A 16,634-nucleotide genomic window follows, 5' to 3' on the forward strand; every position below is an offset into this window, starting at 1 on the left:
AAAGAGACTAATGAAAACCTAATGACAATGGACTGGAGCAGCTTATACACATTAACAAAATTAGCATATAAAATGCATTCCCACGAGGGAGCTAACATTTACATACACATCGGAAGTATACAAAACGTATACCTAAAAAGACAAAGTGCAAGTCCACTGTTAAATTTCTACTTTTTCCTCAAATTGTTTTAGTTATTTAGACGACTCCTTTAGCTTTTGTAATTATTGTAGAGATGTTTTAGTGCTTACTGTTTAGATGCAGGTTGTGTATCTATCAACCCTTGGGACCAAGTGGCTGTCAGTGATCAAAATCTGAGCTTTACACTTTCCTCCACCCTCTATTCTTTGCATTCAAGACGCATCTTCCTAAATTACAGCAGATCATCAGCGCTTCCAGTCCCGAGAGATGTTGAGCAATATCAAAGGAGCTGAAAAACACCCATGAATATGCTTGCTTCTGGATGGACATGTGCATCCAAAAGCACAGAACTGGAAGGGGAGGAAATCGTTTCATGCTTCAGTGAATACTGACAGAGCCTCTGCCGTGCTAGCTCTGCGTTCACACTTCACCACATTAGCACAATCACATTACACACATCCCTGTAATAGATTTTACCATGATAATTCTTGGTGAATGTACAACATGCAAGTTCCAGCATCAGCATAATTTACATTTAAAGACATGCAAATAAGAGTTGGAGAAGAAAGATGGCGTGACAACGTAATTTGTATCACTGCACGACTTTTCTGAAATCAATCAAAGTTATTGGAAGACTGCCAGAGATTTTCTACAGACTGAAAAACATTCAGCTCCAAATAGATAAAATGTGGACAAAAATATATTTGGAGCAGTTCTTATTTAAAACAAGTAATAAGAAATAATTAATTGGATTATTGTAGTAAAATGCCACAAAAAAATAATAAGATAATAAAATCCTAATCTACATTATGTCAGGATGTTACTGTAGCTATTTGGGTTTTGTAAAATTAGCCAGAAGCTGATTTTTTCCTTTAGGCAAGTTGGGCAAAGGAAAATGAGAATAGAGCTTTAACTTTTCAAAAAATGGGCAAGCCTTTGCTTGGTCTGTGGGGCCATCACTCTGGGTGCTGTGCTGGCTGCTCTGTTTAGTGATGCTTGTTGCCCTAAACGTTACCATCAGTCTCACTCACCAAGTCAGTGCATAAGCTGCCACAGGCAGAGACTAAAAAGTAGTCGCTAAAACCCCTAAAATGTTTGCAACTCTGAGCAACATTGAGGCACCTGGTTTCTGTGCTTTTCATTTATTCTTTAACTTTTCCGCACTCATTCTTAAGCCAAGTCGCATTGTTTTACCAATGTTCGTGCTGAAAGCTGTTAAATTACAGCTTGCTTTGTTGTGAGTCTACAACAGACTGGTGGAAGTACAGGAAGTAGTCATCACAACCCCCGCAGAAAAAAAGGCTGACGTAGAGAGAATATGTACAAGATTTGGCAAACCAGTAAATAATTAAAAAAAAAAAAAAATAGATAAAATTGTGGGAAAGAAGCCACAGAATTGCAGTATATGACTTTCTTTCATGATAAAGCAATTAAGTTGTTAGAGCTTAATCTTTCCCAACTCTGGTTTTGGAGGAATTCTGCATGTTTTTGCTTCAACACACCTGATTTAAATTGATTGAATAGGTCATTAAAAGGCTTTTGCGACTCTTAATGACAAGCTGCTGAGGTAATTCATTCTTCTGAGTCAGTTGTGTTGGAGCAGGAACACATTTAAAAACATGCACTAAAGTTGGGCTCAGTATATCGAGGCTGAGTCATAATAATTTATTAGGGCAGATTCAATTTTTATTCTAGGGTTTAGCTTGATTTATTTAAATGAGGCTAGTAAATCTTTTTCAAAGTTTCATTTCTGGTTTTGATAAGTAAAGTCAGATTTATTACAGATTTGTTCAGTTTTTTTTGTTACGTAAGTTAGTTAGTTTTGCTGAGTGAATAAAAAACAGATTTAACTAAAAATAAAAACTATAAATATGGTTGAATCTGACAAATTCATTCAGTCGACTAATAACTTGTGCTTAACCAAAGTTACACTGAGAACAAACAGAAGTAAAGAAGTTGAGTCAGCAACTTTTTTTCAACTAATATATATTTTTTGTAATTCATATTTTTTCCTCTTTCCACAAAATTTTAACAAAATTTTGAAGTACCTATACCACACCACCAGGTAGCAAGAACATCTACATTACCAACAAATAACAATTCAAAAAAAGAACAGACAGCTTGGCTAAAGATTCTTCTAAAACTTGTTTCTTTTTTCTTTGATAGTTTTTAGTTTCTTCTGAGTTATTAACTTTTCAAAGTTTGACAATGATGATCAAGATAAAACGTGATAGATGCAAAAAACACAGTAAAACCTGCTTCATTGTTGTTTTGGATTCTAGGGCACAAAGTGATAGTGAACATGTCCAGAATAGGCTGCTGCATCATCGTTTCTGAAACACTCCACATCTGGAGTTCACACGGAGCCACCAGAACAGAGGTTTTAAAAATCTACACTTTGGAAGTCAGTTTTTGAAAATTTCTGTTCTTCTCATTAAAAACACAGGTTGGGTGTAGACAGGAGGTGCAAACACAGCAGAAAATTTCCAGAGTCCTACGATGACCCAACCAATATAGGTAACTTTAAAACAACCTAACTGCTTCATTCTGAAAGAAATTCATGCAACTGTGTATAAATGTGTTTAATGACTTTTGTTCCATGCAAAAAACTTCTTAAGAGTAAGAATTATATCAAGCCTGCATGCAGGTATTTAAGAATACTAAACACAAATATTAATGTTGAAAAAACAGATTTGTATTTAAGTTAGTCAAACACATGCCTTGGTTACTTTCTTGAGTGCAGCTAATGCAAGTAAATCCTTCTCTACAATCCACTCCTGTTTAAATCTACTTTCATTTACAATGAACAAAATAACTAAAATGAGCAAAAAAGTCAGCAGGTAGCAAAAACTAAAGCTTGCATGGACTGAAATTAACCACAGAACCAAGAACCAGCTAAACAAGGAATGGATTGGTGCATTACAAGTTTTGTAAAGCAGCCAACTGGCTGTACAACACTTCAGGAATAGTTGAAGGTCTCGGGGTAACAAGTATAGCCAATCAATCCTCATTAAACTAGATAGATCTGTGACACTGTAACTGTGATTGTGTGGATGCATCTATTTATTGCATGAGTCTCTGTTTGGGGTTTCGGTGTGTGAGACTGACAGTCAGTCAAACTGAAGGACAGGATGACTGATGACTGCCACCCTCTTCTCAGACAGGTAAAGCTCTCAGAACAGATAATGAGGTTAAAGAGGAAAGTGTGTTAATAATTTGATTTCAGAACACTCCCACACACAACAATTCAGACTTATGTTTCTTTTTTCTATATGTCCAAATACTCAGTAATCTATGCTCATCTCAAGGTAAAAATCTCATCAGGGAAGTTTCTTGTTCAGGGTTGTTTTCATATTTAAATAACTTTAGAAACGCTCACTGTTGCTAAAGACTGATTTAGCATTCTGAGACCCCCTTCAAGGTGAGTTACCACATGCCAAAACAAACCCTGTATCCAGGGACACTGCTCCACTCATGTGTACGCAGACTGATAAAAAAAAGAACATTATAATTTCAGCATCAACAAGGAGTAATCCCTAATATTTCCACAGAGAAACGTCAACTGTTTCTATCAGTTTTCTGTCTCATCGGTGTGTGTTCAGTGCAGCTGCAGAAGCAGAATTAAAACTTGAATAAGATGCACAATTACATTTATTTTAACTTAAACTCCATTGTTCATCCCCAGACAGGCAAAAAAGAACCATATGCAATTACTGCAATTTAAAAAATGGGAAGGATGCCATGTCAATAGCTGCAATATGAACACATTGCATAAATGCAGAAATGAAAAAAAAAAAACTATTTATAAGATTTTGCAAATGACATAATCAGACTATCATTAATGTCTGACAGGAACAATTAACTAGCAATTTAACCACAATACCAGACAAATGCTCGGACACAACTAACTGGTTTTATGAGTCTCCTTTCATCCTGATAAAACACAAGAATGTAGAAAAGCTGTTATTAAAATTACAAGTCAACCATATAAGTTTACTATAGTTGATACCAGTCTTCAGAAATCAGGGCAGCCAACAGCAAATGTATTGCACTGATTATTTTTACCGTTTCCCCAAAACTGTTTTGTTGTTGTTTACAAAATATAACAACATTTGCTTAACTTAAATAAATATATCTAACAACCCTTAAAAGAACTTGTACACTAAAAACTCATAGAGGTGCATTCTCATTTAAAAAATTCATTGTGGACTACAGCAAGATAGTCGTAGCAGCTGCTGCTGCATCTTCATTCTTCTTTCCTACTCAGTAACGGATTAAGTATGTACAGGCATGGCTGATTGCAATTTTTTTTTTAAAGTAGCCAATATTGGCAGATCAAAATCGGCCGGCTGATAAATCGGTCTACCTCTAATTACAATATTTAATCACATCTCAGTTATTCGGTGCTCTTCACTATTGTAACCAACAATAAAAAATAAAACAAAAATTTAAAAAAACGTCACACTTTGCTGCAAAACTTATTTTCATTGACTCTTTCCTGCATATCCAATTTGTAATACTGTATACTGTTGCAGTAAGAAGTTTACATAAACCAATCGTGGGCATGAAATGTTATATAATTTACTTTTAATTACTTATAGAAACCTTTATTTTTCCACGGTTGAATGATTATACAGTATACAATTTGAATGATTGTTAGAACACAAGGTGCACAAGCTTGAATTTATTGCAACTTTTTTCTAATCCACATGATTAAATTTATTTAGAGAGAGGCTTAAATATGTATATGCATATTTTAATAAGTAGTGGTAAAAGTGTGGAATCATTTTTAAATTGACTAGGCCAAGTCTTATGAACTTCTTGCTAGTGATCCTGATTGACTGCAGCTAGACGTCACTCTTTGCCAGCATAAAAAAAGATTTGTTTGACAGCACTAGTTGGGAAAAAGAAAATAAAAAAAAACATTTAGGGACGTTTGTGAACAACAACTATTGATTCCAAGATCATCAGTTCAAGTACAAGTTATTCAGATGTGTCTTCACTTTGCCAAAATCTGGAAAAGGACCTAAACTGTGTCTTCAGATGAAAGAAAATGGTTAGGATTTTAAGGAACAACACAAAGTTCACCAATTATTAATTAGAAACTGGAATAATGCAGGAGGTCGACCTCCAAATTCTTCAAATTCACCTCAAATCAACAGCTAAGATCGCTGATACTTGGACAAAAACTTTGCGTGTTTCAAAAAAACAATTGTTCCAAACACACATCAAAACTTGTTTTTGAATACATAGAGCAAGCTAATGCTAAGCATCTTCCTAAAGTCCTGACCTCAACCTTATTTCTGAAATGAGAATGCTCCTCAGATGAGAAGTGAAACATCTTCAGCTACAGAATAGAAGTCCAGTTGTTTGTGTTTTTTACCCTTTTTTGGATTTGCCATGTCCTGGAAGACTGAGAATCTACACCAGCAACCCAAATGACACGTAATGGACTCTATCTAAAACCTGCAGAAAACCAACCAGTTCAAATGAACCTTACCAATTCTATCAAGAAGAGTGGCCAAATATCAGCCAGAACTATACCCAAAGCTTATTGATGGAAAGAAAAAGTTTGTGGTTGCAACTTAAGGAACACTGTACCAACTGTTAGTGGGTGTATGTACATATCTGGCCATTTTGACCCTGTGTGGACCAGAGAAAAACCTGAATTTATTTATACTTGGGCACCCAATTACTCTTTTCTAGAGTCATTGAAAGAATGGTTCAAATAAATTGTAAAAAGACAAAATTAAAAATGTCCTCAGCCCATGATATACACATGTGAACTCATGACCACAACTGTTTATCCGTGAAAACAATTTGCGTTTGTTTGTGGTTTTCACGTTGTATATATGTATACGTTTTTCCTTAAAGTGTTACAGACTTTATTAAGACTTTACTACTAAACAAAGCCTGCTATCCAACTTTCTAGTCCATGTCATTTCACACTATCAGTCATTATCTGTGATTGATCTTGGAGCGACAGTCTTAATTTGGCCTTTGAGAGGCTCCGCTTCCCTCCTTCCTGACAACACCACACTCTCTTATCTTCAATGAACTGTTTGTTTTTTTGGCTTGCTGAGAAAGAGGACAGATCAATGTTGTGAGTTATGAAATGACAGTGGAGCTGCTGAAGGCAGTCTCTCCAGTAGACAGACACTCATTTTCCCTCTTCTCCACCACCGCCACCACCACAAGAACACCACATTCATCAACCATCTCCGTCTCTTAGCCCTGTAACCACCGCCTGTCTGCTCACTCACACTCCTCCTACAGCTGAACTTCAGTAATGTGACATTGTTTTTTTTCTTCATCTTTAAAAAAAAATTAAAAGGAGACATCAAGATTTTATGTAGAAGGCCAAAATTGGTTGCTGTAGTTAAATATAATACTTTTCTTTTTTACATCTCCTATTATTTTATCATTAATTCTAGCATCTGTTGTTTAGAACACCATTTCTTTTAGTTTTAACAATTTAAATACAAGAAAATACCTATTCATCAGCCAAGACAAAGCTGAGAAATACCATCTTTCCATAACTAGGCATTTCCAGTGTTGCATAATATTAATCACTGACTATAATATGAGAATGAAAAGTAGCATTTGTACAAATAGCTGGTAAATTTCAAATCTCATTAAGGGACTACTGACATTTTGAGAAATGTGGCTATTTCCTATATTTCAAATAGTTAGAGGAGACAATCAGTCACTTCATTTAATATGTTGGATAGTCATATTAACTCCTTTACAGAGATTTATACTGAAGACACAGATATGATAACCATTTTGTTTTGCCTCATTATCTCCTCACAGAAAATAAATAAAAACACCTTTTTTTGGTCCACAATGGAGAACACTTTCAAAAAGGATAAGGAATTCAATACCACTTTAAAGGCAAACTGGAATTGAAAATGAAGGTGGCAGAAGAGATATATAGGCTTTATTATTTTGATTAAGGATGAAGGACAAACAAGCCCCAAGGGAGCACAAGCCAGTGTATCTCTTGTTGCCGGTCCCAAGCCTGGGTAAATGGTGAGGGTTGTGTCAGGGCATCGGGGTGAAACAGCTTTGCCGAAACAAACATGCGAGTTCATCCACGCAACACCATATTGGATCGGTCGAGGCCCAGGTTAACAACAACTGCCACCGGTAGTGTTGACAAACAGGGTCCTGGTGAAAATTGTGCTGCTGTTAGCCCAAGACCACAAGGAAGGACACGTGCCAGGAGACAGAGGGAGAAGATGAAAGTCAAGAGTGTAGGAGCAAGGGCAGCAACTCTAAATGTAGGAACAATGACAGGCAAAGGTAGAGACATGGCTGACATGATGCAGAGGAGGAAGGTAGATGTATTATGTGTACAAGAGACAAAGTAGAAGGGAAGCAAGGCTCTCAGCATTGGGGAAGGGTTTAAGCTGTTTTACCATGGTGTGGATGGGAAGAGAAACCCGTCCTGAAGGACTACATTCCAAGGAATGTAGATGAGGTGAAAAGACTGTCAGATAGTGTGATGCGTCTGAAGGTAGAAGGAGAAGGTCTGATGTTGAATGTTATCAGTGGTTATGCTCCACAGGTTGGACGTGATGTAGAAGAGAAAGAGAAAATCTAGAAGGACTTTGATGAAGTGATAGAGAGTATTCCCAGGGAGGAGAGAGTGGTGATCGGAGCAGATCTGAACGGATATGTTGGTGAAGAAAACAGAGGAGATGAGGAGGTGATGGACAGGTTTGGTGTCAAGAGACGTACCAGGAAGGTAATGGCTGTAATCAACACCTATTTCCAAAAGAGGGAGGAACACAGGGTTACCTATAAGAGTGGAGGCAGGCGGAGGCAGGTAGACTACATTCTATGTGAAGAGGTAACCTGAGGGAAATTGTGGACTGTAAGGTTTTGGCAGGGGAGAGGGTGGCCAGACAGCATCAGATGGTGGTGTGTAGGATGAGTGTTGAAGCGAAGAAGAGGAAAAGAGTAAAGGCAGAGAAGAGGACCAAATGGTGGAAGTTGAGGAAGGAAGAATGCTGTGAGGAGTTCAGAGAGGAGCTGTTAAAGGCTCTGGGTGGTAAGGAAGCGCTTCCAGATGACTGGACTACTACAGCAACAGTGATTAGAGAGACAGGTAGGAAGGTATTTGGTGTGTCATCTGGACAAAGAAAATATGATAAGGAGACCTGGTGGTGGAATAGTGAAGTGCAGGAAGATATCCAAAAGAAGAGGTTAGCCAGGAAGAAACTGGACAGCAAGAGGACTGAAGATAGTAAACAGGAATATAGGAAGAGTGTGATGGGAAGATGGATAGAGTACTTTGATGAGCTTAAGAATGAAGAGAATGAAAGGGAAAGAAGAGTAGAGGTCATAGAAACTGTGGACCAGGAAGTGGAAAAGGTTAGTGAAGAAAGCTTTGAAGAGGATGAAGAAGGGGAAGGCAGCTGGACCTGCTGTCATACCAGCGGAAATATGGAAATGTCTAAGAGAGATGGCAGTGAGATTTTAGACTCAATTATTCAATGGCATTTTTGAGAGCGAATAAATGCCTGAGGAATGGAGGAGAAGAGTGCTGGTGCCAGTTTTTAAGAACAAGGGTGATGTACAGGGTTGTAGCAACTACAGGGGAATTAACAACAAGGGTCAACTGAGTTGGAGTGGAGGTACAGTGAGTATATTGGTAGAAGGATGTTGCAGCTGTCAGGAAAAAGACAAAGAGGAAGGCCAAATAGAAGATATATGGATGCAGTTAGAGAACATGGAGGAAGTTAAAGTGAGGACAGAGGATGAAGAAGACAAGACTTAGATGGAGGAGGATGACTCGCTTTGGCGACCCCTAAAAAGGGAACAGCCGAAAGAAGAAGAAGATTTTGATGAAGGCTTGAAGAAATGGGATTAAACTAAATTTACTTTTTGTAGTTTTTCACCGTTAGTAACACTGATCCATTTATTTACAAGCTCTCTGAAATTAATGTTTTTCAAAGCCCAACCAATTTTTCACTCTACGTCTTCCACCTCATATGAACTACTTTTTAGTCAAGAGAACATGATGACAGATGAGGCTAGTTCTTGTTTTGCTTTTATTTTTAAGGGATTGTTGGTTTCTGTTGTGAGAGTTAATCAATGACTTTTTCTTGATCCACAGAGCATGAATCTGCCGATCTATAATTCACCAAATTTCTAATTTATTGCACTGTTCAGTGACAGTAGACACAACAAACCATAATTCTACAACTACTGGAGTGCAAATGCTTAAAAGTTTTATTAACGTTTGATCAATTCATATTTTTTAAAAGTACAAAAAAAACCCAGAATGCAGCATTGTTGCATAAAATATACAGATTTAGTCAGATGTTTACATACAATGCATTTTTAAAAAATAAAACAACCATTTCTTTCTCACTGTGACATTAAATTAGGAATAAACCTTTCCTATTTTAGGTCAGTTAGGGTTCTCAAAAAAAATTATATTTGTTAAATGTCTGGAAAAAAAGAGACTTTTTTTAAGAGAACATTTTTATGACTTTCTTCATAGTCATACGTTTGGTCACACCAATATTACTATGCATTTAAACAATCTGGGTAAGCTCATTTGACGTTATAGCTTTACCGCTTTTGAAAGATAAGATGACAACATTTGAGTTAATTGTGTGATATTATGGGAAAATCAAAAGAAATCATCCAATATATCAGGAAAAGAATTGTTGACTTCCATAGCTTTGGTTCAACCTGACACAGACAACAGAGTTTCATTACCCACAGTGAAACGAGTTCTGTACCAGCATGCAGAATGCTGAATATATGTAAAGGTTACATATATTCAGCAGGTGTTACACATTTGTCTACATTTTATGATTAATTATTTTATTTTCTCTAGTTGGCTATTGTTTGCTCTGCTTATAATAGTCAAAATGCTATCCTTTTTCCAGCTCTTTATATATTATAATTGTAAGCCCAGTTGTTTGTTGTGTTACTTTATATAAAGTGTGCTTATAGTGATAAACATCAGATCAGTGTTAATCCCGCATCATCCATGAAAATATATAACTTAGTATTAACTTTGCATTTCCATATAATGCACAGCCGTTTACTGCTTCTTTGCATTCTGCTATTAAGCAACAAAATTGAATCTAATCTAATTTGCATATCAGAAAAATTACATAGTTTATTATACATGTACAGTTTAGTGGGTGTTGTGCATTTCTTAGCTTTTTTAATTTTAGTATTTTATTCCTTTTTAGTTGATCTAATTTTATTCTTGGAATCTTTTTTTTATTATTTTATTTAACTGTTAACACCCATCACATTTCCCTCTCTTTTGTTGCACTGTTGAGCTATCTTAATCGTACTCCTGCAAATCTTGGGCCATCTACCTCCATTTCAACATCATCAGACGCTCCTTCTTTTGCCACCACTTCAGAAGAACCCAGTGATGCAGCATTAGGAATAAAGCCTGCACCAACAGACCCTGCTGACTGGCCATCTCCTCTTACTGATAAGTTACAAAGAGAGTGAGTTTAAAGAGGTCTGTTTCCACACAACTGTCATGAAAGATTATGACAAACAAGGAACTATCGACCTCCGTGCCTGAGGAGAGGCTGTCATAAACTCACTCCAACTTATGGTTTGCTCTGAGAATCTCTACCACGCTTCCTGTTAAAGTGGCTGGTGATGAAAGAAGATTCTCTAAATAAATCATGTGGTCTCAAATAATTTGTCATATGATTATGATGTAGAAGACTTTGCTACAAGATAAGGAAAGTAAAGTTGTAGCAGATGCTGTGAGGTTCAGGAGGTGGTGAGGTACTGTGTCATTCTAGCTAATGAAGTATTTTAAAAAAGCACCACCAGAAGTCTATGTAAAATACTCTTTCTTGTAATATAGTAATTTTGCGCAGTACCAGCCCCTGTGATGGACTGGCGACCTGTCCAGGGTGTACCCCACCTTTGCCTGAAGCGCGATGGGTTAGGCTCCAGCACCACCCATGACCCTAATCAGGACAAGCAGCAGAAAATGGATGGATGGGTTCACAGTGTCTTAGATTTATGTTATTTTGTTTACATTTTTTTGTTGGCATTTAAATTAGGTTTTCCATTGTGTAGGCTTTTGATATTCTTTTTGAAATTTGTTCTATTTATTTCAAATTCATCATATTATCAACTGTTTTAATTGGACAACTTGGTTTCTAAAAATAAAACATAATATCAACAACAAAGCTATTTAGTTTCTTGTTTGAGTGTATGTAAATTGGCAGTGAAATTTACAACAATGCACTGGGGGCGCCACCTAAAATCTTGCCTAGGGTGATAAATTGGCTGGGGCCAGCACTGCTGACATGAGCCGAAATGCTCCTCAGCAAGGACAAAGCCATTACTCTGAAAGCAACATAAAAAGGCAAGATTACTGTTTGCAAATGCACACAGGGCAAATACCTTAATTGATGGAGACAGGTCCTGTGGTCTGATGGAACTAAAACTGAACTGTTTGGACATAGTGACCATTGTTAAATTTGGAGGAAAGAAGGGGAAGCTTGCAAGCCTGAGAACACCATCCTAACTGTGAAGCACTGGGGTGGCAGCATCATGTTGTGGGGGTGTTTTGCTGCAGGAGGGACTGATACACTTCACAAAATAGGAGGAAAGAACATAATGTGAAAATACTGAAGGAACATCTCAAGACAACAGCCAGGAAGTCAAAATTCCAGCTAACTATTGTGAGAAGCTTGTGGAAGGAAACCCAAAACAATTGACTCAAGTCATACAGTTTAAAAGGCAATGCTACCAAATACTAAGAATTTGTATGCAGACTTGTTACTTTGAAGAAAGTCATTAATTTTCTACAAAATTAAATTTTTTTTAAAAAAAATCACTCATTATTTCGGCATATAACAAATATAAATATTTTTGCAATCCTCAGTGACCTAAAACAGGAAAGCTTTAGTCTGATTTATGTCAGGATGAGAAAAAAAGGATTGTCTTCTTATATGGTGTATGTAAACATCTGGTTTGAACTGTTATACTGACAGATTTTCTATTCTTATTTTTATAATTGATTTTTTTAGGGGCTTTTCCAGTTTCTTCTTGAATCTGCCATGCATAAAACACAGCTAAAGCAAGGATCTGTCAATAAATTTGTGTGTATTCCATCATCTTAGGGAACAGCAGTCTCCTCAGCAATGGAAGGGGTTTAAAAACAAATCTGTTTGTTTTTGATTGTGCCTTGTTTACTTCTTTATTCAAGGTTTTGAGGTTACAGAGTCTGCTTTAAAAATGAAATTGTCTCATAGATTTCACATAAATTATCTCTACCACAATAATATCTAAGTGGGATTTAAAGGAGACTGTTTCTGTGCTGGAGAACATGTAATAAAGGTATTTGAGGACAGCAGTTACATACTTTTCATCAGCAGTTATATAATTCAGTTTTTCCTACCCTTGGTCTTCCTCCTATTGGAAATGTGTTCCTGCTCCAACACAAATGATTCAAAGGAATAAGTTACTTGAACGGTTGTTTTGGAGAAGCTGGATAATGACCCATGAGTTTAAACAAGATGCGTTGAAGCAGGGAAACCTCTAAAACACCCAAGGCAATGAGCCCAGAGGACCAAGACTGAGAGATACTGATATAACTCAATAAATGAGCCTATCATGCACGACAAAGACTTTAATGTTTTCAATTCCAACTAGGAAATCTGATTTGTTAGCACTTTTTGTGTCTCAGTTGTCACTGAATGCAATATCACTACAAGAGCTGCCATTATGAAAATAACTCTGTAAACATTAGTGAAATTAAATTATTTAATTTAAACTAATTATACTAACAGTGATATGATATGAAATGAAGAACTTGCAAAGTGACATATACCACCCACAGCTGGCTGTTACATTAATGGCAAGCTTAAATATGTAGAGGACTTGTTTTAAAAACAGTGGTTGAAAACTAGTAAAAAAAATGTAACTTTAAAAGGTTTTACGAAGTGCCTTTAACTTATGTCATATTCTGACAACTGAATAAGAAAAAAGCAAGATAAACACACGTCCTGTACTTTTAAAGTAACAAGACCTGAATTTAAGACAAAGTCATGAAAGCTGAATATAGTTCGAAGGAACTGGCCAGAAAGACTGAGACAACTGTCAATTTTCTTGTTCAAACGAACAGATCGGAGCACAGCTTTTAAAGTCCGCCATTCTGAGAAATGTCTGCCATTGCTGCCCTGATGAGAAGTGACTGGGGAATTCTTAGATTTATTAGCGCTCTGTGATCCAGTGTCATCAGAGATTACGCCCCCTATCCTTCACTGTTCCACCGGCATGTCAGCCACCGAATTTCAATTTCCCCGGCGAGAGGATGGGAAGGCTCTGGCTGACGACCTGTGCTTGTGACCCTGGAGTATCACGATGAATGGGGGGTGGAGGAGGGACAGATATGGGATGCTCATGAATTAGAGATGACTTCAGTGGTGCATTCAACTTTGGCCGTCCCGCCTGTATCACCACAGAGAATCTCCCTGATAAATGGCCATCAAGGGGAAGGAAGACTGCCCTTCCTGGTTAGATATTCAGAGGAGCTTATGGTTGAATTCAGCCCATTTTCAAGTGATGCCATTTTCAAAACATGCACCACTTGTACTGGTACTTCAGAGTGAACATGCATCTACAATAAGTGTGTATATTTACCATACAATAAAATCCCAAAACATTATCACACCTCAAGTGAACAAAATATGTAACACAGAGTACACCATGAAACACGTATTTGTAAATATATTTTAATCACATTATTTATTCTGTCAGCTATAAATGATGAATTAAACTAATCTGGCATGTTTTGGCTTGGTCAGGTTCCTGTTACTGAGCTTGTTAGATAAAGCAAATCTGAACCTTGATTCAATGAGAGAGGGACAGGGAACAAGAGTTAGCATGTTAGCAGGTGGAATATATAATCCAGCTAATTAATTAACTAACATCAGCTCTCAATGTTTCTTTACAAGGAGCAAAATAGCAGAGAAAACGTAATCTAGGCACAATTACTTTAAACTTATAAATAAACTTCAAATAAAAATAAATTAAACAGCCTGTTGACTCTGGTGTTTTAGCTGACACTATATATATGAAATAAATCTAAATTTATTCTTAATAATTGTGATTTAACTAAAATTTCAGCCTTGATCTTAAACATTATACAAATAAAACCACTGATCAGAAAATTGGTTTAAAATCAGTTTTGAAGCAGAGTGTGACTGGACTTATTAAATACCATAGAAATTTGTGACTGCCTACTGAACAGCAGGTGGATGATACACTGTACTTCTGAATCTATTTTAACAGATGGTGGGAAACGGTCATTCAGAACACCAGAACATCCTGTGGGATCCACAGGTACCATTTAAAGCCCAAACCAGGGTTTCTATACAAATGTTTATAATTTAATCCTGTTAATTGAACGGAAATAGCCCAAGAAAGTGGACACAGTAGCTGTACAAAGTTTGACCTATTTCCATTTTACAACAGCACAGGTCTGCTGTCCAATGAACAGATATGAACAAAAGCCATCAATTCTCTAACAGGAAAACAAATTGCTTTTCATTGAATAACAAAGACTCAATCTTAGATGCATTTTCTTTTTATAATTCAGACAGCAATAAATCTTTTTTTTTCCCAGTCTCTGAGACAAATGAAAAGGAAAAAACTTGGTTAGTTCTGTTTTAGGAATCCTTCACCATATTAACTGTTTAATAAGCTTAAATAAACAAAAAAAGATTAGATATTCAGCAGCTCTCATCTTCCCAACCAGTGGTGATGTTTTGACAACAGCTGCTTTGTAATGCTGATATGATTCTTTATGCTGATATGTCAAAACTGAAAAAAGCTCGTTTCTTTCTGAACTCTGGAATTATATCCTACTTGATATACATTTATGATCACTCACATGCTGTGCTCTCTTCATCACGTGGAAGGTAAGTCTAAATGAAGCTCTGAGAAACATTAACAGAGACCAATGGCACAGCTGAAACCAGAGGTTAAAGCTAATAATGTACCCCGTGTTTGAAAAGAGATCATGTCAGCATTTGTTCACAACTGGAAACACGTGTCCATAAAGTCAATAAGTATTAAGAAATGTAATTTAAGATTGAGCCGACATCGTAAACACTTGTTTGATGAAGTTACTAAACTGCCAGTGTAAGTTTAAGTAAAGCTATATGCTCACCATCCATTCTGAGATGATGATGTCAACCTTCTCCACAGGGAGCTTTATGTCCTCAATGCGGCCTTTGATCAAAGTGATAATGTCCTCCAGATGGTTGGACCTGTGAGAGAAACAAGGAAATGTGCAGACTTGCCTTTATGCACTAAATTTGATAAACAAGTTGAGCAAGAATGGAACAGAAAGGGCAATTCTTTTGTTTTTGCTGTCCATTCAAAACATTTAGGTTTCAAAATAAAACTCAGAATGAGACAAAAGATCAGCATTTCAACATCTAACTTGAGATGTATACATCAACAGCTGTTCCACAACTTAGAAGATGGTCTTGTTTAAGACAGAACCCTGAGTTTTAGGTGAGCAAAGGTTTAATAACAGTTACACTTAAGACACAGATCCTTTACCTGCAATGCCTGAATCAAGCCTACAACCCAATGACATGACCAAACAGTTAAATTATTCTTTAGAGTATGTTCTCACTGCTGCATTTTGGGGTTTTGTGTTTTGTCTTCCAATAAACTCCTATTAGCTCTGTACTTTAGGTCATTTCATAGCTGTATAATAAAGAATACCCAAATCAGTAAAAATGTATTTTAATTTAAACTGAAAGACAAAATACTTCTGTAGCTTTCTGTACTCATTTTACAGCCTGCTGTCATGTATTGCATCATCAATAAAAGTCAATGAGCCACTCCCAAAAGTAGATGCCGTGAGATTACCTTCACCATGACTCACAGATAGGCGTTTGTGTTTGGGATCATGAGCAGATCTCATCTTTCTCTACACATTAGCTTTTCCATCACTTTGTTAAATGTAAATCCATAAAACTGTATCCGGGATCATATGAGCCATATCTCTTTCATATCTCTTTACTTTTTAGCCAATTCCAGTCTTACCTATTCTAGTTTTTATTCTAGATGACCGTTTTGCATATTCTGGTGTCACTTCTGTTCCTGAAGTCTTCTGTGAAAAGTCATTGGTTTAAAGGTTTAAATGGTCTAAAGGTTGTCAGTGACAATCATTTTAGATTCTGTCTGTCACCAATTTCTGATGTTTTCCTGGGTCGATTTGTTTGGGGCTGCCCAGTGCACCTGTGTTTCTGACCAGCAAAAGAGCCACGGTGGAATGAGGAGAGCAAGTTGTTCTGAATAATGGTTCGCAAACTTTACAGCTCCGAACATTCAAAAAAATACTGGAGATTTGAGACACAGAAAGGTTGGAGTACTGCATTTTAAATTAATAACAAGCCAATTTACCATTAGATGAATAAAACCCCAAACAGCATTAATAGTCATTACAGTACTTTTATCAGTG

At 36.7% G+C, this 16,634-nt stretch overlaps 1 protein-coding gene across 1 annotated transcript in view; it reads right to left on the reverse strand.

Moving 5' to 3' along the window:
* Positions 1-16,634, reverse strand: part of prmt3 (protein arginine methyltransferase 3) — a 70,913-nt gene that overhangs the window by 39,966 nt on the left and 14,313 nt on the right. Inside the window, exon 10 of the mRNA XM_017426719.3 lies at positions 15,327-15,426. Coding sequence (XP_017282208.1) covers positions 15,327-15,426 — 100 coding nt within the window. The remainder of the gene's footprint in view (positions 1-15,326; positions 15,427-16,634) is intronic.

The sequence above is a fragment of the Kryptolebias marmoratus genome, linkage group LG15 (assembly GCF_001649575.2).
Source record: "Kryptolebias marmoratus isolate JLee-2015 linkage group LG15, ASM164957v2, whole genome shotgun sequence".
Classification (NCBI taxonomy): domain Eukaryota; kingdom Metazoa; phylum Chordata; class Actinopteri; order Cyprinodontiformes; family Rivulidae; genus Kryptolebias; species Kryptolebias marmoratus.